At 41.6% G+C, this 25,133-nt stretch overlaps 1 protein-coding gene across 3 annotated transcripts in view; it reads left to right on the top strand.

Moving 5' to 3' along the window:
* Nucleotides 1-21,170, top strand: part of GPSM1 (G protein signaling modulator 1) — a 131,978-nt gene extending 110,808 nt beyond the window's left edge. For all 3 annotated transcript variants that reach the window (XM_074294103.1, XM_074294102.1, XM_074294104.1), the window contains exons 12-14: nucleotides 8,399-8,555; nucleotides 10,132-10,340; nucleotides 17,775-21,170. In XM_074294103.1, coding sequence (XP_074150204.1) covers nucleotides 8,399-8,555; nucleotides 10,132-10,340; nucleotides 17,775-17,984 — 576 coding nt within the window. In that variant the 3' untranslated portion in view covers nucleotides 17,985-21,170. The remainder of the gene's footprint in view (nucleotides 1-8,398; nucleotides 8,556-10,131; nucleotides 10,341-17,774) is intronic.
* The last annotated feature ends 3,963 nt before the right edge of the window (nucleotides 21,171-25,133 follow it).

Here is a 25,133-nt window from a genome sequence, read left to right as displayed (position 1 = left end):
ATAAGAGGTTTGAGTATCAGATGCCATCTCCAGGATGGTTTTGCTTCATCTGGTCATGGAGTCATCAACATTGGATGAACGGCATCTTTGCCCCTGGAATGCAAGCAGGACAAGGGAAGTGATCCTCACAGTTAAGGTTACATAAAATTTGGCAGTTTTTGATTCTAATCCTATCTTTCTGCCTAATCCTTTGGAGCCATCGAATTTAAACCAAGGAGGCTCTGAGAGGCACAGTCTATCTTCCCCTGTAGCTTTTCAGGAGGCAAGAGCAGACCTTATGAATCAACTGAAGGAAGAAAACTCTTTCAATTTTTTCAAAAGAGAACCCTCTCTTCACTGTTACTGAGCACTGAGGGAACATATCTCTCTCTCTCTCTCTCTCTCTTTCTCTCTCTCTCTCTCTCTCTCTCTCTCTCTCTCTCTCTCTCTCTCTCTCTCTCTCTCTCTCCCTCTCTCTCTCTCTCTCTTTCTCTCTCTCTCTCTCTCTCTCTCTCTCTCTCTCTCTCTCTCTCTCTCTCTCTCTCTCTCTCTCTCTCTCTCTCTCTCTCTCTCTCTCTCTCTCACACACACACACACACACACACACACACACACACATCCCCACCATGATCAAAGAGAATCCATTCAGAGGTTCATAATAGCCTGACTTTCCTCAGAGGCAAGGATTAGACATTATTGGAAGTACTGTGGGCATTTTGACTAATAGAATGAGAGAGTCAGGATATGAATATTTTGATACTTTTATCTGAGACAATCCCTCAAGTGATATAGATTGAGGCCTATTCATGCCTTTGCATTCTGTGAGGTAGGGAGGAAGGGAGGGAGGGAGGGAGGGAGGGAGGGAGGGAGGAAGGAAGGAAGGAAGGAAGGAAGGAAGGAAGGAAGGAAGGAAGGAAGGAAGGAAGGAAGGAAGGAAGGAAGGAAGGAAGGAAGGAGAGGAAGGAAGGAAGGAAGGAAGGAAGGAAGGAAGGAAGGAAGGAAGGAAGGAAGGAAGGAAGGAAGGAAGGAAGGAAAGAGGGAAGAAAGGGATGGAGGGATGAAAGAATAAAGGAGGGAGAGGAGGATTAAGTGCACACTGTATGACTAAATACTTTATAAGTAAGATTTCATTTGATTTTCACAACTCTGTGAGATAGGTGCTGTTTTAATCACCATTTTGTAGTCAAGGAGACTAAGTCTCAGCCTAGATATGAACTTGGGTCTTCCAGACTGAGCCTAGCACACTACCTAGGAACTTCCTCAGGTTGATCTCTTAATATTTTGGGATATTGAGACAATAATCACTCTTGCCTGTGATCTTTTGCTCATGCTCCATGACATGTGCACCTAGATATATGGTATGCTACTTTTCACATGTAAATTATTAGTAATATGCCGAGTCCTACTTGCCACCATGTGTCTTTCCGGTACTGTTTGAGTCATCTGTAATTTTATTTTTTTTTTAAATTCTCCTATTGATGCTCTTTCTTACATGGCTGTCACTTCCCAATGACTCTCCTCCACCCCCACCTCCTCCTACTCTATATAGAAAAAGAACCCTCTCTTATAATAAATACAATGTTGATTTTTTCTGAACCATGGAATTATATGGTTTTTAGACTTCAATAACACCAGGGGGAAAATATTAGTGCTAAGGAGATGGGCTAATACTAACAACTCACATCACCATGAAACAAGCGAATAAGAATGTTGTCATTAGGGTTATTATTCCCATTTTTTTCCATGAGAAGCTGATGCTCATAGGGTTAGGTGATTTACCTATGACTACACAGCTAAGAAGTGACTGATCTAGAATTCACAGCCAAGTCCCAGCTCTCTTTCTACTACTTCAGAAAGATCTTAACTATGTTTCCTTGATTCGCAATCAGGGCAGTATCAGTGCTTTGGTGTGTGAGTACACCTGTCTCTTTATCCTTCTGCTGAGCTCCTAAGGCCTGCCCAGGATGAAGTTGGACACAGTGAGATAACTTAAGAGTCATGAGTTGTTAGTACGTTGTACTGCTAGCTAGCATAGGCATATGGAGTGACCTTAGAAATGTGTAGAGACCTTGTGTGTACTCTAAAATGTTAATATAACCTTGTCTATGTTTAGAAATGAATCAGCCTCACTGACAGAGAATATCCAGGTCTGGAAAGTGGAGGATGGGGAGGAGGAATAGTCTCTGAGAAAGACATAGGGCTCCAGATGAGAAGGCATCTCTCTTGAGGGTCCTCTAAGTAAGCATTCTATAACTTTCAGCTGGCTCAGGACTAACTTTACCTCTAGTGAGGAACACAGGACATGCTGAAAGTGAATCTGCAGCTTCATTCAGTCTTGTGTAATGAGCAGGAGAAAGGCCCCAAAGCTAGGCAGAGGTTGGGACACCCACAACTGAGTCTTTCCCAGGGTTTCCATAAAACCAAATATATTGACTAAGAAACCTTAGAGCTCTCTGAAGGGTATGTTTGATGCTGTTACATACAGAAAAAATAGAAGTCCCACAGTCAGTAAGGGGAATTACCTAAGGCAGAATTGGGAATGGGGCTCAGGGTGGGGAGTGGGATCAGAGCCTGGAATACTGAGCAAGCAGATTACAATGGGAATGGAGAGAGCTAACCATCCTGCCTGTTCTCTTGTCTGGAAGGCTTCATCCTAACTTAGTCCTTTGCACTTCTTGCTTTACCAAGATTCCTTCTGTGTAGGTATCATTTTTGTCCTGTACCTCCTATTTGGCAAGCCCCCCAAACTGTTAACTCAAGCTCTAGGTTTATGGAATCTTGTAAAAATCCTCTACCCATCCTGAGGGTTGTGAACAGATTCTGAGAGAAAATTGAAAGATTTGTGTTCTGTGCCAGAAATTCCCCAGAAATGGAAAAATTGGAAAGAGAATATTCTTCCCCAACCCTGAGGTTTGGCCAAACCCTACCCATCAGCCTCTAGATTCTATCTCACTCTTATCTGCTTCTTCCAGGTCTGCTGGTGACAAACTAGACAGTGAAAATTCCCTCTGAGGCAGCTAATGCTTCTTCAGCATTTTATACCAGCCAGGTGCCCAGGAAGCACAAACTGGCCATGACCACCTGGTTTCCTCCCAGATCAGCACCATTATCTGTCCTGAAAGGTTTTAAACAAGGTCCTTAATCCTAACTCAAGGAGAAAGTGGGTGGGAGATGGGCCATTATTAGGAAGGTGCAGGAGATGTGTTGGAAAAGAATGATGTCAACAAAGTTGATCTTCAGGCCTCCCCCACCTCTTTGTACCATTTTTTGAACTGCATTACCCACTAGTTGATACTCCCTTCATCACAAGCCCTTGGTGTTCTCGTGCTGTTTCAGCCTTCTTTCTTTCAAAAAAGCAAGCCAACATCAGTCACCTTGTTGGCATTACAGACTTACACGTATGCTCGCTCTTTCCCCGGGGATTTGGACTTTTAAGGAGTTGAGAGGGTAGTGCACAAGGAATGAAGCTCTAATTGTAGAATTCCAGGAAATGCAGACTCTGGGTGGAAGAAAAATTTGGAGCTACCACCAACCTAAAAAGGGCAAGACACATCCCTAATTCCACATTTCCTTTGGTGACAGTGGTCAGTCCTCGGTCTCAGAGGGAGATAGATGGCAAAGTGTGCTAGATCTGGAGTTAGGAAGACCAGAGTTCAAATCCAGCATCAAATACTAGTTGAGTGACTCTTCCAAAGTCATTTAATTTCTGACTTACTCCATTTCCTCATTTCAAGAACCATAAGAGCACTACATCATGGGATTTGTTGTGAAGCTCAAATGAGATAATATTTGTAAAGTGCTTAGCATAGTGCTTGGAACATAACAGGTGCTTAATGAATACTTATTATTTTACTCCCTAGATGCTTATTACCTCCTTCTCTATGCTTTCCATTTCAAGAATTACCAAAAATTTTCCCAACTGGGACGATTAGTGATCTAGACCTAAGTTTGGGAGGGTTCAAGTCAGAGTCAGATTGAGCTATAAACAAATTGGGTCAGGTGGGGAGGGGGGAGGGAAAGGGGAGAATGGAAAATGGTAATAGGTCAGTGGAATAGACAATGTGATTTCTGGTTAACCATCCTCTTTAAAAGTGACTGTCAAAAAAAAAACCAAAACACTAAACTCTTCTATACTTCCTTGACCTTAGGTGCAAAAATGGACAGTCCCCACAACAGTTCTGTTCTCCTCTGGTCCACCATCTGCTTGGGTCAGGGACTAGTATTTCTGGTTCTGGTACAGTCCCTTCCTTGGGATTAGCTGCATAGGGAGTTCCCTGGTGCCTCCAAAGGGTGGTTGTGGGCTAGGAGAGTCAGGATTGTGGAGGTAGCCCCAGCCCTTCACCCAGAGGGAAGGAAATAACTTCAGTGTTGCTTAGATGTGGACAGTGAGAAATCCTAGAGATGTGAGTAACACCCTTTGGGGTCAGCCTCACCTTCCCCCTGAGCCAAGTTCCTGACTTCAGCTAGGGGGCAATTTGTAGGAAGCTGGGATCACCACCCGATGTTAGGGACATCCCCAAGCATCCCTGAGTTTCACTATAACCTGCCATGGATCTGTCATCCAGAGATTTACCTAAACCTGTCTGGAGCTTGTTTATATTCCCATCCTGTCTCATCTCTTAGGGAACTAGTTTCCTGAGATTCTTCCTTGCTGAATAGAGGCAGAACACCCTATGTATGTGATTGGTTTTTAAATTGCCTGCTTGAGGTTGCAAGGGGCTTCTAAGTCTCCTAAGACTGGGTCTCCTTCCCCATAACTTGGAAGGAGCCAAGTCTAGCAGCTCAGTGGTGCATGAGCAGAGGACTGGGCCTCAAATCAGAAAGACCTGAATTCAAATCTTGCCTTAGATACATACTACTTACGTGTTCCTGGCAAGTCACTTAATCTCCGTGTGCCTCAGTTTCCTCATCTGTTAACATGGGGATAAGTACAATACCTACCTTGTTGTAAGGATCAGATGAAATAATATCTATAAAGCTCAACATAATGTCAAGCACATAGTAAGTGCTTAATACATACTATTCCCTTTTCCCTTCCCTTAATCTCTAGGTTTCACTCTTAGCCTTTCTCAGTTGATCTCTCTTCATACTGAAGAAGCATGACCTGGCCTTTTCTCTTGAGGAGAAGTAGAATCCCCCTATGTTGTATATAATCTCAAAATCATTAATCATGGGATAGAGTATGTCAGAGCCAAAGGGAACCTTAATGATCATCTAGTCCAAAAATCTCATTTTGCTGAGGAGGGATGCAGAGACAGGATGGTTGGTCACACAGCAGATATGTAACAAAAAAGACTGAAACCTAAGTCCCCTGATCCCCAATCTCTGCGATTCTCTTCCCAGGATCTTGGGTCTTGAAAAACAAAACAAACAAACAGAAAAACCCTAGAATAATCTCCAATCAGAATATATCCTAAAGTCCAGCCTCTTCTTGCTTCTGTCTTCAGTTCCCTGTTCTTTCTAGCCTCTGTCCTTTCTGCAAACAACCTCCTCCACCCCTAAGTTGAGGAGCCTCAGAAATGCTCTGTTTATAGACTCAGTCAGGATGATGGCTGAGTGCACTTAGAGAAGGACTAGAAAAGAGCAGCAGCAGCCCTCCTCCAAATCTGCTTTCCTGCGTGCCTCTCTCATTCCCCTGCTCCCTTACCCTTTGTATCAATTTTAGGAGGAGAACAAGGATATTGTTGCAGGATTGATATTCCAGACTAGGAGGAAGGGATGACTTTCAGAGTAGGACCACTTCTTCCTCCTTCTGTTGCATTAGCTTGAACACCTGGGGAAAGTGGGGAGCAGGGTATGTGAGAAGGGAAACCAGAGTACTTGGTTCCTTGCCTTGCCCTGAGATGGAGGTTAGGGGAAGAAAAAACCTTATTCTGGGTAATGAGCACAGCACAGAGTTGATTTCTAGCAAGTCCTTTTTGGAATGAACGTAAGATCATAGAGAAATGAAAGGGAGGGAAAAAGAAATGAAAGGAACTTTGTTGTTTATTTCAGTTGTATCCTCTAACTCTTCCTGATCCCATTTGAGGTTTTTTTGGCAAAGATGAGAGAGATTTCCCATTTGCTTTTCCAACTCATTTTATAAATGAGGAAACTTAGGGAATCAGGGTTAAGTGACTTGTCCATGGTCACACAGATAGTAAGTGTCTGAGACAGATTTGAATTCGTAAAGAAGAGTCTTGCTGACTCCAAGCCTGGCCTTCTATCCACTGACCACTTAGCTAACCACTTCTAAATCCAGGAAAGAGCCCTAATTCTAGTTCTAGCCTGACCATATGAACCTACATAAATCATCTCTTTTTTCTCCTTCCCTCATTTGTCAAATAGGGATAGTAATCCCTCAAAGCACTTCTCTTGTCTTCTACAATCATTTACTAATTGCCTGCTGTATACCAGGCACTAAAGATATAAAGACAAAAAAGGAAATCACCCCTATCCTCAAGGAATCTACTTCCAACATAGTAGACAAAAAGTATACACAGCAGTATATTTAAAATAAATCCTGAGTGATTGGAGATAATGGAGGAGAGAAGCAGTAGCAATTGAAAGAATGAAGAAAGGCTTCATGTAGAGCAAATTTGAGGAAAATTTTGGAAAATATAAAGTCTTACACACTTGTGAGTGAATGCTATTCTAAGGACAACCCAAAGGAGCTCCTTCAGAGGGGAGTGGAGAGTAGAAGTTCCAGTAAGAAGGAGTACTTTCCTCCAGGCTTCTGAGCCCCCTGACTCCATCTCTCCCACCAGGGTAGGCTGGCTCCAAAGGCTCCAAAGCCCTGATCTGTCCAGTCTGATCAGGCTGGCAGCTTGGCTCTTCCAGGGACCCAGACTAAATATATGACAGTAGTCATTTAGGACTCCCTTTCAGAAGCCTCCAAATCTATAATTTGGTGCCAGTAAATCGGATGTTTGCAGCTGGTGGGACAGGAATCTGGGGGAAGGGTAGTCCTTCAGAGGAATGGTAACCAGCAACAGAATCTCTGGAAGATGTTTTCAGAGTTCTAGATCAGAGTTTCTGCCCCAGATTCTGTTGTCTACCATGAGTAGATAATAGATACAAGTCAAATAGGGAGAACTACATTAGATTTGGAAGAAGAAGGAATTTCTTCTACTTGAAAATCACTATCTCTTTCCCACTATCTTGCTTTCATCATTTGTCCTTTGTGCAAAAGTATGAACTGAGAGTGTCCAGTTAAACCTGGACCAAATTTAGAGAATGGTCTAGGGCTATTCAAAACCTTTAGAATCTTTAGTTCCAGCATGAGATAAGCAAGAGAAACCCTCAACCGGCTGCAGCTAGACAGGCTGGCTTTTTTTACTGTTCAAACTCACCAAAGAAATGTTTTCAAAGCTTTCTGCTTTCAGACACTTGAAAATAATTGAAAACCCAGTTGTTTGTTTTGCTTATCAAAGTTAGCAGCAACTTGGTCTTAGCCTTGCTTTCCATCAATTTTCCTTCCAAGAATGTTGGTATGGGAGCATGGTTGGTTTCGAATGACCATAAATGGATGCCTGATTTGAGAAGGATGGGCCTAAGCTATTTATGAATAGTCCAATGTCGTTTTCTCTTCCATTTGGTGATCAATAAGTATTAATGAATTTTGGCCATAACATATAGGTGTACAGATCAATATTCTTGTTGGAGTTAAGCAAGAGAATAAAGAATTAACTTTGACTCTAATAAGTCAAAGCACATTCCTGAGGTCATCCAGGATGGTACTGAATTATTGGGGATATTTAATTTACCACAATCACTGATTGCTGCCTTCACTTCCCACAATCCAATTTTGGCCCACAATATTGATAGAGGAGCATAAGGGCATGGGAATGAGGGAGGTCATAGCGGGGCTTAGAAGTTTTTTTTTTTTTTTTTTTTTTTTTTAAAGGATCAGACCCTTCAGGATCAACACTCTGCTCTCCACATCACCTCTTTTCTGTCTCCTAGAGTAAAATCTTCACTCAAATGTATTGGCTTTCCTGGTGATGACCCATGGCCTGGTCTGACTTGAAGTCAGGAGCCATGTCTTTATTTCTATTTATCTCCCAATATTCTACAATAGTATTCCACTCACAAATAAATCAACCAGGAGATATTAACTGAACATCTATTACTCTAGCCTTAAAATGTTCCAAGTACTAAAGGACAGACAGCAGCAACAACAAAGAAACATGGGAGTCACTCTGGAAAAAATTGAGGTGCACTTGTCTGTCCTAGAAGGAGGATCACAGGATTATAAAACGGAGGAAGAACTAAGCCTGATTTCATTAGTCTGTTCTCCAGCCATTGAGCTGACTATATCTAGAGCCCAAGGGAAAGATAGGGAAGAGATGAGGGAAAGACAGTTTTCTCCAGGATAAATCTATTCCCCTTCCTCTCTACCATTTAACTTCTCCTCTCTCTGTTTCTCCTATCCTTCCAGAAAATCCCACGAGCCCCATCTGATGAGGAATGTTTCTTTGACCTACTGAGTAAGTTTCAAAGCAACCGGATGGATGACCAGCGCTGTCCCCTGGAAGAGGGCCAAGCTGGGGCAGCTGAGGCTAACACGCCCACTCCCACCTTGGAGGAAAGAATATGTAAGTGAGGGAGGAATCGGGGTTGTGGAACCTGGGAGCTAGAGTTATAGAATGTTGGGGCGTCAGAAGCTCAAAGGATCATCAGGCCCCTCATTTTTACAGAAAGGGAAAGAAGCCAAAACTGGAGAAGGGATTTGCCAATCTGACAGAAAGTCCTAGGATTAAAACTCAAGTTTCTTAATGTCTGGTCTGTTTATTCTGCTCACCTGGGCTTCTCCATACACCACCCCCTTTAGGGCAGAAAGATTTCTGCCCCAAGTATATCAGTCTTCTCTCAGTGAGTCTAATTTAAACTGCACCAAACTGGCAAGCTCACCTGGATTCAAAGGCACCTGACTTGAGCCACGACATAGATGTTTTCATCCATGTGGATGGAGTCGGCATCAACGCCAGAGATTCTGAGACAGGGGGATTAAAGAGCTGGGGAAAGGGCAGGCAGATGGGTGAATCATGCAATCCTGCCTTTCCCTTTGCTGATTAGAGGACTATAATTACACCCGGTTCCTTGTAATCATTGGGTATCTGTTACTGGGTTGTGTATGTGCAAAACAGAAAGCTGCTTGATTTGCAAAGAAAGAACCCATGCAAATCAATTGCAAAGGGCTTTTTGAAAGTAATATTACATCCCTTCCCCATCCCCAACCTATCCCCCATATCCTAAAGTTAGGCTTAATAATGGGGGAAAGCATGTAATTACCTTGTTCCCTACCCCCTAGCCCTGCTGGCACACTCCTGCAATCAGGGCACAGGAGACACATCCCTGAGCTTGTGTGGGAGGAGAAAGGCCATCCCCTCCTGTCACCTTCTGACAGGCTAAGGAGCTGGGGCCAAGGCACACCAAGGAGCTGAGATTCCCAGGGAATCCACGCAGGAAAGCAGCTATGAAGTGACACCCACAGTTGCAAGGGAAATTATCTCTATTGCAACAGCTGTAGGGGACAGCCTTTGTCCAGGCACAGATGAGAAGGAAGCTGACTGGCCACTCTGGGACTGAAGCCATGCCCTGCACCTCAGGACCACTGCCCTTTCCCTCCCCTCCTCAATAACTGCCGAGACGTTCTTAGTCAACAGCGGATCAGGAAGGTGTCTGTCTCGAGGAGGGCCCTGGCACAAGGAACCTCTGGGCTCTGGGAGCCAGGGCTGAAATTCAGGGTGCCTCTGGAACCCAGCTGGGCCCTTTCTGTGGCAGACACTGATCCTGGGAGTTAGGCTATTACCAGGGTGAGGGGATAATGTCTGTTTGGGCTATCTAGATCTCCCTAAAACTAGATTTTTTTGGATGCCGTAATGGGAAGAGGAACTCAGGAAAACCGGGTCACAATCCTGGCTCTCCCTCTTCCTCCCTGTTCTTAGTTTCCCAAATTGTCAAACTAGGATAGCAATCTTTGCCCTGTCTGCTAAGTTCTGGGGACTCTCCAAATGAGGCCAGGAACACAAAAACATTTGAGAGAATTTTAAGGACTTTACAGATGGGCGGGATTGTCCTTTCCTCAGAGCTGGAAGGGAGCACCAGCAGAGTCCGTTCAGAGCTCGAGGCCTGCTTCATCCTCTTCTCCCACTTGTGTCTCTCCACCAGCTCACTCATCTCTGATGGCCTCCCCTCAGACAGAGGAGTTCTTTGACCTAATTGCCAGCTCCCAAAGTCGCCGGTTGGATGACCAGCGTGCCAGTGTAGGCAGCCTGCCAGGTCTTCGGATCACCCATAACAATATGGGCCACCTTCGTGGGGAGGGGGATGCTCAGGAGCCTGGAGATGAATTCTTCAACATGCTTATCAAGTGCCAGGTAAGATCATCATATAAGAAATAGATTTAGAACCAAAAAGGATTTTAGGGATCATGTAGGCCAAGGACTCTTAAATTTTTCTGTAAATAGATCCCTTTGGTTGTTCAATAAAACATACTTGTCCCTTCTGGAAATAAGGTTTGTATTTAATTAATTTTTTTATTAATTTTTTTTTTCAATTACATGTAAAAAATATTTTTAACATTAGGGTTTTTAAAAATTTTTTAATTATAAATTCTCTCTCTTCCTCTTTTCTTGGTTCCTTTCCTTGAGAAGACAAGTAATTTTATATTGTTTATACATATATAGTTATACAAACATTTTCATATTAGCTAAAAAAAAAAACAGGAAAAATAAATATATTTTAAAGTATGCTTCAAGGTACATACACTCAGGCCTTTCTCTAGAAGTGGATAATGGTTTTCATCATAAGTCCTTCAGTGTTGTCTTGGATCATTTTATTGCTGAGAATAGTTAAGTCATCCAAAGTTGATTATCATACAATATTGCTGTTATGTATATAATATTCTCTTGGTTCTGCTCATTTCACTTTGCATCAGTTCCCATAGTTTTCCCAGGTTTTTCTAAAGGCAACCTGCATTCCATTTTTTTATGCACAACAATATGCCATCACAATCCCATACCACAATTCCAATCAAAAGACACTATTTGCATTTTTCTAATCAGTTGGTGATTTAGAACATTTTTTCATTTAACTATAGGTAGCTGAAAACTGCCTATTCATATCCTTTGACCATTTATCAACTAAAGAATGACTTGTAGTCATATAAATTTGACTCAGTTCTCTATATATTTGAGAAATGATTTATCAGAAAAACTTGCTGTAAAAATTTATTCACAATTATTATTGCTGTATGTTTCCTTCCATCCTATCTCCCACTCCATTTACTCACTCTGTCCCCTTTCCCTCATCCCTCCTCTTATCTCTTTTCCAAGACAGATTTCTATGCCCACATGAATGTGTATGTTATTCCCTTGTTGAGCCAATTCTAATGAGAGTAAGATTCAAAAAATACCCATCCTCCCCCTACTTCCTCCATCTTCTCTTCCATTCTAGAAGCTCTTTCTTGCCTCTTTTATGTGAAATAATTCACTCCAGTATACCTCTCCCTTCCCCCTTCTCACTGCATTTCCTTTTTCTTACTCCTTAATTTTATTTTGTGTACTCCTATTAATTGCTCTAATAATAATAAAGTTATTAGAAGTTACAAGTATTATCTTCTAATGTATGAATGTAACAGTTTAGCCTTATTGTATCTCTTGTGATTTTTCTTTCCTGTTTACTTTTTGTATGTTTCTCTTGGGTCTTAGTCAGATTTTTCTATTCATCTTTGATTTTTTTTTCATAGTCCTCCAGTTTATTGGATGTCCATGTTTTCTCTAGGAGATTTATTCCATTTTACTGGGTCAGTGATTCTTGATTGTAATCCTAACTCCTTTGCCCCTTGGGATGTCATATTCTAAGCTCTCTTGTCTTTTCATGTAGAAGCTGCTAAATCTTGTATTAATCGACTTTGACTTCACAGCATTTGAATTGTTTCTTTCCGGTTGTTTGCAATATTTTCTCCTTGATCTGGGAGCTTTGGAGTTTAGCTATAATATTCCTGGGAGTTTTCATTTTGGGATATCTTTCAGGAAAAAAAATCAGTGAATTCTTTCTATTTTTCCTTTACTCTTTGGTTCTAGAATATCTGGGCAGTTTTCCTTGATAATTTCTTGAAAGACAAATGGCTAGTCTCTTTGATTATGGCTTTCTATTATCTTTCCTTGATCTGTTTTGCAAGTCAGTTATTCTTCTATTTTTTTTTTCATTCTTGTGATTTTGTTTTATTGTTCCATGATGTCTCATGTCATAAACTTCCATTTGTCCAATTCTAATTTTTAAGAAATTATTTTCTTCAGTGAGCTTTTGTACCTACTTTTTTACTTGATCAATTCTACTTTTCTTGTATATTTTTTCCCATGTGGTCTATATTACTTTTTAAGGTGTTCTCTTCCTTGTATTTTTTGTGCCTCTTACCATTTGCTCTATTCTATTTTTTAATATGTTATTTTCTTCGTATTTCTTTTGTTTCCTTTACTAAGTTTTTTGGCTTTTTTCATTATCATTTATTATTCATTTTCATGTATCACTCTTATTTCTTTTCTATATTTTCCTTTATCTCTCTTATTTGAGTTTTAAAATCCTTTTTAAGCTCTTCAAGGAATTATTTTGGACCTGAGACCAATTCCCATTTTTCTTTGAGGCTTTTAATATAGCAGTTTTGCTTTATTTTCTTCTTCTGAGTTTGTGTTTCACTCTTCCCTTGTCACTATAAGGGTCTGACTTTTTTTTTTTTTTTTTTGCTCATTTTTTCTGTTAAAATTGGGCTCTGTTCTTGGGGTAGAAGGAGTAATGTCTTAGGTTTTTGGGTTGGTTTGTTTTTTTTTTTTTTTTTTTTGGTAACTCTTTTCAGAACTAGTTCTGGGTATAAATTTTCAGTTTTTCCATGATGGTATGATTTAAGGACAGATGTGTTTACTGGCCTGTACTCTGCTCTTTAAGAGACACATGCACTCTTTTCCTCTGGAACTGTGAGTAGGGTCACTACTTCCTTATGACCAAAAACTCTAGTGTACTAGTGTTCCTTCTCACCCTGGGACTATGACCCCATTTAAGGGCAATGCGACAAAGTCCTGCACTCTGTGCCAGCAAAAGAATCCCCATAATCTTCTTCTGACCAGTCATCTAATCCCCTTACTATCTGTGGTCTGAGAGCTTTGGAAGTCACTGATTCTGATTCAGTTATCCTCAACTGTTGGCTGTTCCTGGCTTGTCAGGGCATTGCTTGCCAATGACTCTACTCCCCTCTTCTCCCTGCCCTCCTACAACAGACCTTTCCCATCAACATTCTAAGTTGTCTTGGACTGGAAAATTATTTCACCCCATTTTTTGTGGGTTCTGCCATTCCAGAATTAATTTTGAGGAATTATTTTAATATAATTTGGAAGGAAATTTGGGATCACTTAGGCAAGTCCCTATCTTTTCTCTGACATCCTGGCTCTGCCCTCCAGAATAATATTTTTTAATGCATAGAACTACAAAGGACATCAATTATACTGAAATGCAGTTTTAAAACCAGTTAAAAAACAAGTTCATGGACCCCAGCTTATGAATCCCTTCATCTATTCCAATATTTATCTGAAAGATAGGGAAACTGAGACCTAGATAGGTTAAAGTGTCTTTGTCAAGACTGAAAGTATTTAAAAGCAAAACAGTTAGGACAGGAATAAGCATTTAGAAAGGGCCTCTGTGTGCCAGGCACTGTGCTAATTATTTTATGTCATTGATCCTCACCATAATCCTGAGAATTAGATGTCCATTAGTATCCCCATTTTATAGCTGAGGAAACTCAGGCAGAGAACAGTTAAATAGTTAAACAACTAGTAAGTTTCTGTAGCTAGATTTGAACTCAGGTTGTCCTGACTTCAGTCCCAGTACTCAGACCATTACATCATCAGCTTCATGGGATTTGGGTCCTCCTAACTTCACTTCTGACTGTCCTTTCCCTATACCACTTCTCCCTCCTCTCTCTCATAGAGACCATAGGTCTTGGATAAAGAGATTCATTCTTACAAGCCAGAGTACATTGGAGAGAGGATCCTGATCAAGCAGAGAACATGATAGGCAGGATAAAATTATAGGAGGCAAATCAATCAATAAGCATTTAGGCAGCATCTGTGCTACTAGTTACATGACTTTAAGTAAATCTTTGCACTTCTTTTAGCATCAGTTCTACCATATTTAAAATGAGAAAATAGAATTGGAGGAGCTTTAAATCCCTTTCTATCCTGATGGTTCTAAGAACCATCTCCAGTTATGATGTTACATTCTCAAGATGGAAACAGCTTTGTTATGGGTAGTATGGCTTGCCATTCTAGGTCATCAAGGCAGAAGATTTTATAGAAGTCCTTCAATCCTACTTTCTCACTTTAAATATGGTACAACCATGGGATGTGTTATGGGAGCAATAGTCATACACTTTTAATTTCCCAGGATTGTTCTTTTCCCAGAAAAGATAGTATACTTTTATGAGGCTTTGAGAAAGGAATATTCTTATCTAACAGTGTGTTTGGGGGACAGGAAGTCTTCCCAGACCTTGTGGATTAATCCATTCTGGGTCACAGGAAAATAAAAATTTTAAATTGCAAAGGACCTTAGAAACCATCTAGTTCAAGAATTCTTAGCCTTTTTTTGTACATGGATCCCTTTGGCAGTCCAGTGAAGTCTATGAACCCTTTCTCAGAATAGTTTTAAATGCATAAAATATAATAGATAGTATTGCAAAGGAAACCAATTACACTGAAATATGGTTATCAAAATATATGTTTAAAACAACTTCAAACTTGTTTTAACCCCAGGTTAAAATCCTGATGCTAGTCCAGCCACATCATTTTACAAAGAAGGAAACTGAGATCCAGAGAAAGCAAGGGACTTGACTACTCATTCAATAAGCATTTACTAGAACCTATTGTGTTCTTGATTCCACAAAAAGTTACATTTTGGGGAAAACAAAGAAAAGGGATTCACGATCCTTCCCCCGGTCTCATTGAGGAGATAAGACACACACAAAGAAGATTAGAAAGATGGATCAAGAAGAAAGGAGAGTCTATAAGGCAGCAAGTCCATAGACAGACATCCTTGTCCTATCCTGTTCTTTGAAAAGCCCACAGTGCAAAATAGTCCATTAGGATAAATAGAAGCAATAAATGCTTTAGAAATTTCAGAGGAGCAAATGGTTCCAGGTATATTAAAATTCCTGGCCCCTCATGAAATTTACAGTCTCCCTAGGAAAGAAAGATAAAGTTAACCTACTTAGAACAATTGGAGAGCAATAAAGATAGTCTATATATCATTTGCCAAAGCTCCCTAGGGATTCCAGGGACAGGATAATTGGGAGCTAGAACAGCAAGGCAGACTTCATGAGGGCAGAAGCAAATTTTTCCTGAGTGTCTTCTAGATGCAGAGGTAAATAAGCTACAGTGTTTGCCCTCACATTTCATTTAGGTTTTAGATAGTCAGTGAGGAAGAAGAAAGATGTCCCAGGCAAGGAGAACAACAGAAACCAGAAAAGAGCAGCTAAAGAGATAGGAATTGTAGGTTTAGACCTAGACAGAAGAGAACGGGGAGAAAAGAAAGGGAAAGTTCTACTGCATTTGGATTTCTGGAAAAAAAAATATGACAGTCTGCTGGCTGTGGTGAAAGTGGGACTATGGCTCACCAAGCATAGAATTTGTTCATTCCAATAGAAAATAAATGACAAAATACCAGTTTCAGGGAAAAAAAAAATGAAGGGAGGAAAAAATGGCAAAAAAATAAAAATTCTAGAAACAAAGAAACCCCACCTCAGATGCACTGAACCATGAAATCTACATGTGTAAACACTGCCTATTTAAATTTTCCTTATCATCCCAAGTTAAGATGTGACCCTAGAGATCGTGTATAGGCTTTAGGGGTCTCCAGTTCTATTTGAGTTTGACCCCACTCTACTCACAATGCCTCATTTTCATTAACATAATGGTAATAAATTAATCTAGTCATTACTAGAATCCTGGCCCTCGAAATGTGCAATGTAACTTTGGGGTGGTCACCCTCATACTTGGCTGTCTCACTTCGTTTGTACGTCAGCAAAGTGAGTAAACACTCCCTTTTCTATCATTGATAATTTACACTGAGCTAGCTCCAGAAGGCCCCAGGGCAGGAGCTGTCTATAAATTATGCTTAGGGAGAGCCAGGCTAAGCCCAGGAGCCATGCAAAACCCTTCTTCTCCAACTGCCTGGTCTGGCTCTGGGAGGAAACAGCTCTCTCAAACCGGATAAATGGGGTTAGATAAATGAGGAGTTCTCTTCCTGAAACCCTGGCTCCATTCTTCTCTCGATGTTTATTTCTCTCACTGTCTAGCGACTACCCAGTTATGACATTATATGCTGAAGATGGAAACAGCCCTATTATGGGTAGTGTGGCTTGCTGGAAATTTTAGCTCTGGTGGCATAGTTTATATTGACTGGACCCCCTTGATGTCTGTCTGTATGGGGGATATTTTTGAGAATAACCAGGTACGGAAGGGTATCAGACTATCATTGAAAGGAATTCCTAATTGTATAAAATGACTCATCCATTTAGAATAATAACAAACCTCACTGGCACCTGTGATTTAAAGCAGGGCTTCTAAAACTTTCCACTCACAACCCCTTTTCACCTGAGAAATTTTTATGCGACTGGATATATAGATATGTAAAATAGATATACAGATCAAACATTTACTAATAGTAAATCATAATTATATGATCCCCCACATTTAGTTGCAAGACCTCCACATGGGATCATGATCCACAATTTAAGAAGCTGGAATTTAAAGGAAACCCAAAGCAGGGCAAGATTCACCCACTCACCTCTGAGTTCCTAAAGTCCTAAAGTTCCACCATTCATGATTCTTTTTACAAAATCTTTGATTTAATCACAGCTGGTAAATTCCCCAGGGAAGAATAATACCTTCAAATGTTATGAGCCATTAATAACCTAAGGAGACATTGTGACAGGGATGGGACAATAGAATGTGGCAAAAAGGAGGATAGGCATGTAAGTGCTGTGGAGCGGTTAGGGAGAGACAAGAGTGTCAGTATGGGACAAGACAAGAGGCAGAAGGTACCAAAGATGAACTCAGTCGCCTTCACAATCTTGCTCAGGACCAGCCCTTATATCTTTTAGAATCTAAAAACAGTTTCTATGCTTTCCATCCACAATGGTCCATGAATTTACCACTCTTCTCATCCTGAGCTACAGTAAAATTTGGAATTTTGCAATTATGTCACAAGAAGATATGGGACATAGAACTGTACTGTATAACTGGCAAACTAATTAGAACAGATTACAGTAATTAGAATACCTCACAGCTATGAAGAAAGCTTTGTAGATCTTCATATGCCATACATATGCTAGTAGTTGTTATTCTTTTCAGATTGATTGACCGTCGCCTTGCAGAGAGCACAGTTCCTAAGGGGAATGGGAAATGGGAAGGGTGAATTTTGATAGAGAGAGTGGGACTCAACAAAGACTGAACCTGAAACTGTGGGCAGTAAGTTACTGTTTTGGTTTGTTTGTCTATTTAATGACAGTAGCCAAAAAGAGAAATAGAATGAGCTGAGCACAGAAGCTCAGCTCAGAACCATGATTCAGGATTGATTTTTGATGGTCATCCTCAGAGAAAATTCTGTTAGGGAAGGTAATAACTGAGTATAAGTCATCTGCATGGCACTCAGGGAAGAAGAGCCCTGGATACCAGAAATAAATACAAATACAGCCTGACTTTTGCCAGTGAGTGTCCTGGTGAGGAGTGTCTTTAACCTGCCTCTATTTTCTTGCCTTGGTGCAGTCCTCCAGAATAGATGACCAGCGCTGTGCCCCACCCGAGACAGTGCCCCGGGGCCCGACCATGCCGGACGAGGATTTCTTCAGCCTCATACAGAGGGTCCAGGCCAAGCGCATGGATGAGCAGCGGGTGGATCTTGCCTCTGGCCAGGAGGAGGAGGCAGCCAACATGCGGTCCGAGGCCGTGCAGCAGTGCCGGCCCAGTGCTAGCTAAGGGCCCTCCGCTGGACAGCCCCCCAGGACAGGTGCAGCTAGAACACCCCTGTGCATCCCTGAACCCTCACCTGGGATCTGAGGGAAAAGAGAACTTATCTTCTTCCTCCTATGCCCAAGCACGAGGGGAAACCCCCAACCATGTGCAGATCCTCCCATCCCAGGAGAGGCCGAGAAACCCCATGGACCTATGGCTGAGCTTGACAAGGTCATGATTAGGCACTGGAAGCCCAAATGGATGTGAACAGCCAGCCCTTCTTCCTGTAGCCTCAGAGGGTGTTTCCTGAGGGTCAAGGGGAGATGTGTGTGGAGCTAGAATCTTACACAGGAGTGGTTGGTCCTCTTCATCACCCTGTCAAGCCTAGATATCCCCAACTCAGTCTGGTGGAAGACTGGGTCCCTCTTGTGCAGACGGCCTCATCCCTGCTGCTTTCCCTGACCTGGTACATGAGCAGTTAAGAGGCAGACAGAAGCTGCCTTAACAAAGCAGCCACGCTGGCCCTAACTCTGTGCCCAGCTAACCCCCTTGTACCACTCTTTCCCCTTGGCCCAACCTCCAGTCATCCCACTGAGACCAAACAAAGTGCAATAGGATCAGCCTCCTCTGAGCCATCTGCATCCCTCAGATCACGGGCTCTTCTATTGTCCCTCACCAAGTGTGGGCCCACCTGGCATGCCATGAGACTCACCAGGGGTTCCCATGCCATGAGAAAAGCCTCCCCCCAAGGAGCTGCAGAACTAAGGTGTGGCAGACACTTCGTCCAACTGACTGTGCATGTGCTGGGTATGTGGCCACTGAGGGTTACTGGCTAAGTGATAGTGCAATCTTCAGGCACCCATGCCAAGTCTGAACCAGCTGCCAAAGGACTAACCAGCTCAAATCTGGACTCCTTCCTCCTCTCCCCCTCCGGTTGTCAGTCTCCCCAGCAACTGTTTGAAGTCCCCAGGAGCCAAAAGCAGCAAAAAGAGGGTCTCCTACTAACAGGGTGGCACAAGGTAGTGGGGACAGAGGAGAGCCATTCCAGGAGGGCCAGGAGCCTAAGCAATCCTGCCAGCTCAGCCATGCAATCGTAAACCCCCTAGAGTGAGTGATAGGCTATGGATTGATAGAAACTGACTAGGTCCTAGGTGACGGTCCTGAGGGCAGGAAGAAAAGACCAGTGCACCTTGTCTTTAGGGGTCATTAGGATGCCTTCAAAAGTTTCCTTCCCCTGGCGACTGTGGTTGGTTAGGACTGCTTCCTCCAAGCTCCGAGCCTCCTTCCCCCAGGAGTGTGGAGCTAAGTGTTCCAGGCAGCCTGGACCTACAAGAGCTTACTTAGTTCCTCAGTTCCTGAGGAAAGAGAGGAACATGCAGGCATTTACAGGAGGAAGGGCTGCTTCTGGCTTCAGTTATTTTTTAAGCTTGGATGCATCAACATCCATCCAGTTTAAACATGGCCTGTGATAAATCCAAGCACTGTTTTCAAAGTGTAGGAATGCTAATGCAGCCGGTGCTTTGCTTACTCATTACTCTGCTGTTTGTGGGCTTCTCTGACTTTCAAGGGTGTTTGTCTGTTGCCCAAACATTTGGAAGGTCTAGTTGGGGAGCAGAAGGCTGCCCATGAGCTTAGGCATAAAAGACTGCTGTCAGGTCTGAAACAGAATGAATCTTCACCCCCTCTGTCCTGAGCTCCCAGATCCTTTGGAAAAAGTGAATTCAGGCTGGGCTATCTGAGTTCTCCCACAGTAACCCTGGCACTCCCCTCTTTCCAAATCAGCAAGGTCAAGGAAGGAGAAAGGGTAGGGATCCAGGAAATGAACCAAAATGTGCTTGTCCTCTCTGTCTCCACTCAAAATTTTTAAAGGGCATTCTAACTTTCACCCTGAGTCAACATTTGACCCTGAACCAACTTCCCACACACTTTCCAATTGGATAGTTTGGGATTTTGACGGCAGCTTAGCACCCACCCCTCAAAGATAAGGACAGCTGCAATTGGTTATTGGCCAAGGTCTGTTCTTTATGCTCCAAAACTTTTTTTTTTTTTTTTTAATACAAACAGTCCCAACCATTGTTTGACTCCCAGTGGGAGTATTTACCTTGGGCCACTGACACCCAGATTCTCTAAGAATTCACCCAGGATTTTTACAAAAGCAGCTGACTGGCTCTAGCTGCCCTGGACTAGTTAGGAAAGGCTGGAATGACCTTTTCTCAGCTGACTTGCAGAGACAGTGACTCAGTGACTGACACATGGTTCTTAGAAGGGCAGTGGCCCAGAAATAGGGTTTCCCCACTGAGAATAAGAAATCTGGGTTAGGTCCATGGTGGAAGATGGTTCCTGGAGCTCAGGGCCAAGATTTCCCTTGCTGTTTCTTTTCTGTATACTCCACTCCCACTCTTAGCCCCACTCCCCAGGTTTCAACCTCATAGGCTATGTCCTATTAATTGAAGCTTGGGTAGACAAGAGAAAATGAGACAGCATTTGTTTCCCTCACAAAGCTAATAGTCCAATTCCTGTCTTTGCTTTTCTGGCTTTCTCTCAAGGTCCTACATTAACAGTTATTTAGACTTCTATCTTATCAATTAAAAGGATATAGTCATTGTAAAGACAGTAAACCATTTCACAACCATTGTGTTATTGTATTCTCACAAGAGTCCTGGGAAGTTGGTAGGACAGGCACCAAAATAGCAGAATTAAAAGAAAATGTCACAAGGTCATACAGCAAATTTATAACAAATTTGAACCTACATCTGCTGATTGACAATCCATTCCTCTCTCTACTATCTCAAGAGTGCAGGTTCAGGTAATAACTAAGAATGGGCCTGACTTATTCACAGTCGAACCATGAGTGAAAAGGACACTTCAAAGGACCATGGGCAGAGTAGGATGTAGATCTACTTAAGCAGAAAAAACACTGAAACCGGAAAGGCTGGCTTTCAAAAAAAAAAAAAAGGGGGGGGGGAAATAATAATAATAAACCAAGTAAAACATTAGTAATTACCACATACTTGAATGTTCAAGCTTATTTATTTTTTACATCTGCGTTGGTTGTGTTGTAAGTGGGCCATTCCCAAACCTGGAGGTACATTTTGTTTTTGTTTTCTCTAAAAATAAATATTAAGATCTGCCAAATGAATTAATATATGTGTAAGTATGTAATTAAAGCCTTGGGGATTTTGTGCATAATAAAAGATTTTTGTGGTTTAACCTGCATCTTACAAGACTCAGTTCCCTTCTGAATCAGTATGACCATTCCTGTCCATCAGGCACCTGGCTTGAGAGGACTTCAGAATTCATGGAGTACAACCAGTTCTAGAATGTGCTTGATCTCCATCAGATGACCCTGGTCCAATGTCACTAGATCCCCCTCTATGAAAAAGGGGAAAAGGTCAGTTTGGATTGGTCTGAATTGTAGGATTTTTTTCAATTTTATACAAATTAAGTTTGTTCCTTTTCAAAGAAAACAGAGTATCTTAGTAGAGCTTCTTAAGGATCTTTTTTGGTGAATAGATGAGTGATATATTTGTCTATTAATTGTATAAGATAGATGCTTGAAACATTCAAATGGATCCAATAATTCTTCTGTAATTTTGTCTAATATGTTAATTTACTTAGTAAATCATTTATTTGTTGAAGCACATAAAAGAAATTTTAGTTTTATCCTCGCCCCTAAAAAATGATAAACTGAGAAACAGAACTTACAAAAAGAAAGGAGTTATTTTCCAAGGTTCTGATAGCTTTTAGGAGAGACAATAAATGAGTTAGTTTGATTTTGAAATTTTGAAATTGAAATTGTGAGGAAAACTCACATAAATTATTTCCTACCAATGTTCAAGATAATATGAATTTACAGCACCTCCCTAATAATTGCCATTAAAACCCAACCAATTTATGAAACAATCTTAGTCTGGACCCTTTATCCAACCCTTTACTAGTCAAGAATTTGCCTTAACTTTATCAATTCATCCTATAGATATATTAACAGATAAGAAAAGCATATTGGAAATCAGGAGATATGTGACTTCAGGACCTGACTCCACCGTTGACTTTACTGTGTTGGGAAAATCACTTTACTTCTCAATTTCCTTATCTGTAAAATGGGGGAGTGATACTAATTTCCAAAAGATTCCTTGAGAAATAAGCCTCCCAAAATTGAGGAATAGATGCAAAAGTAAAAACTCTGAATGGTAAAGAAAACTATACCAATGTATTTTTTTTTTAGCTGCATTATTTATGAAATTTATTATAATCACGTATCTCTCTTGGAGAGACAGTCTTTACCTAATTTCATTAATAGTACATCTGCAATACCAAGCTACAAGTCATCTTTTTTCCCCCAGTTAATAGTATTTTATTTTTTCAAATTACATGTAAAGATAAATTTTTGATTTCCTTTTTTTTCCTCCCTCCCTTCTCCTGTCCCCAAGACAGCAAGCAATCTGATAAAGGTTATACATGTGCAATCATATTAAACATATTTCCACATTAGTCATGTCTATAAGACAAATCTTAATGAAAGTTGTACTCTGGAGAGGGTAGGGATAAGGAATCCATCAGCTTCCCTTAACAGGATCTGCTGGAAAGGGAGAAAGAGATGCTTTTCTAAAAGGACTTCTGGGAAGAACAACATGCAATTCTAGGGAAGGACTGGGACATTGTGTTAAAAGGCTGAGAAATCCAATGCACCCTGCAGTTCAATTTTCTCTTTTTGGGAATTTAGCTCTGAAGGAAGCAGGGACTTAACTCTTCTGCTTCCTTTATAAGAGGTAACCCTGGCCTAGTTGTGTATTTTAAAGTGATGGGTGTCAGAATTAGCAGTTAAGAATGTCATACCCTGAATGAGCAGGAAATGAAAGCTGTGTAAGTCCCAGTGATTAGAGCCAAATTAAGAGCTAGGGCTGCTTTGGTGGAAGTCCCAAATGGAGCTTGGATCTGAAGCTGCTATTTAGGCACAAAGGTCCCTTGAACCATGCTCACAGTGTCGACAAATACAGAGCTCTGGTGTCAGCCACTGGTCAGAACTGTAATGAGCCAGGCCAGCATAGGCAGAGTGAAGGAGACCCCTGATGGGGATGGGAAAGGACCACAGGACTACTTTGAGGGATGAGAGGCAGCGATTGAAACATGACTGGGCCCTCTTTGCAGACAGATTATAAATCTGGGGAGGCTGTCAGGGACAAGGTTTTGGAACAACTCTCTTAATTCTCTATTTGCAATATATTCAAACCAAGCTGATCTCATCCTCCAAAGAACATTTTTGTTACAGAGGGGAATGGGGAGAGAGAAGAGGTGATTTGGTATGGAGTGCTGCACCACGTTAGGTCTTCATGAGGGCATGGTATAACGCAGGTCTAGGCAGTCCCAACAAAGACAATGAGTTTGATTGTGATGAATGTATTAGAAATGGCAAAACCACCTTGTCATTAGTGTTATCAAATTTGGTGAGAACAATGCCAGCAAGGAGTTGGGGTGTTGAACTATAAAATGACCAATAGAGCTTTGTTGAATTTTACCATCTGATTTTCCACCAAGGCCCTCCCACAAGCATCCCCAGGTCAGAGGTGTCGACAGCAATGGGTTTAGCAAGAATATAGCAAAGAATATACTGGTGGCCCAGTGGTCACAATACTGGGCTTGGAATCAGGATGATTCCATAAATGCAGATTTTTGCCTCAGATATTCCTTAGCATGTGGGACTTTCTTGGCAAAGATGTTGGGGTAGTTTGCCTTTTCCTTTTCCTATTCATTTTACTGAGGAAACTGAGGCAAACAGGGTGAAGTGACTCACCCAGATCACACTGCTAATCTGAGGCCAAATTTGAACTCAGGGCCTCCTGACTCCAGTTCTGCCCACTATCCCATTAGCTGTCCATGATTAACTGCTTCTCAAAAGCTTGACACCAGCTAAAAAATGAACTCAATATGTATCACTCTATCCACTGTGCCCCTCCATGCAGTTTTAAATCTGGGAGAAACTAAACTTGTTTTTTATCAGAAAACTTGGTCACATCTCCCTCCATCAGAGGAGAAATCACCAGATCTTATCCAAAGGATGCAAGAAAATAGAGAAGGACTCATCCCAGGTTTTATTACCAAGCCTCTGTGAGTACTTACTATATTTAGTTGGACTTTGAAGGAAATAATGAAAAAGTGGAGAAAGGACTAATTTAGAGAAATGTTTAGGAAGAGTTAGGGCTTAAAAAAAGTTTCATGCTCTCCAGGCCCCAGGCCAAATGAAAGAGAACACTTCAGCAATAGTAGCTTGTCCTTCCTCTCTAGTTCCCAGAGCAGGGCAGTGTAAAGTACTCTGAGCAGAGGGTGCAACTAGGCTCCAGGGTCCCTTCCTCCAATCCCAGAACAGTCCTTACTGGGGAGTCAGAAGAAGGGGTGCTCTGATTAATATTCATGAAATCTTATTCATAATTCAGCAGATTAGCCATCTTTTCCCTCCTGCCCTGAGTGGCTCTATCTTCCCCTTTCCAACTGCTGAAGGCTGGGCTGGGCTGCTTCTACTCCGGGCCTCAGCTTTGAGGAAGATTCAAGTGTGGAAGAGAAACCTATGATTTGACAGTGGATGAAGGATGAAGTGTCAGAGAAGGAGCTAGCCCCTTACTCTACTTTTTGGACAAAGAATCAGGGCTCCAAATCTTCTACCAATTAGGGTATTCCAGGAACATGGCAACAACAACTCTGGGCCTGGAAAGTTGCAGATCAACTAAGCTAACATTTAACAAGGAGTTGATAATAGGAGGATTAATGAAGCACATATCTTCAATGGAAACTGGATCATGCAATCCTATAAAAGGGATAATGAATATGACAATGAACAGCTGCTAGCAGTGGTGATAATTTCATGCAATCTAAAGACAGATTTAAAATTGCTTCCCTTCTCTGAAGACAGGAGCAAAATTCAAGAATAATTCTTCTACCTCTTAGAAGGTTAAAAGGCTCAGTAGATATAGAACTGGACTTAGAGTCAGGAAAACTTGAGCTCAAATCCTGCCTTAGACACTTATGAGTTAGGTGACTGAACAAGTCACTTAATTTCTTTTTTCCTAGGACCTACCCTCTATTTGCCTCAGTATCCTCTACTGTGAAAATGGTGATAATAACAGCATCCGTTTCACAAGGTTGTTGTGAAGATGATTTCTTAAGAGATAATTCTAAAAA

Source organism: Sminthopsis crassicaudata, chromosome 2 (genome assembly GCF_048593235.1).
Source record: "Sminthopsis crassicaudata isolate SCR6 chromosome 2, ASM4859323v1, whole genome shotgun sequence".
In the NCBI taxonomy this organism is placed as follows: domain Eukaryota; kingdom Metazoa; phylum Chordata; class Mammalia; order Dasyuromorphia; family Dasyuridae; genus Sminthopsis; species Sminthopsis crassicaudata.
This window is presented reverse-complemented; position numbering and strand designations above follow the sequence as displayed.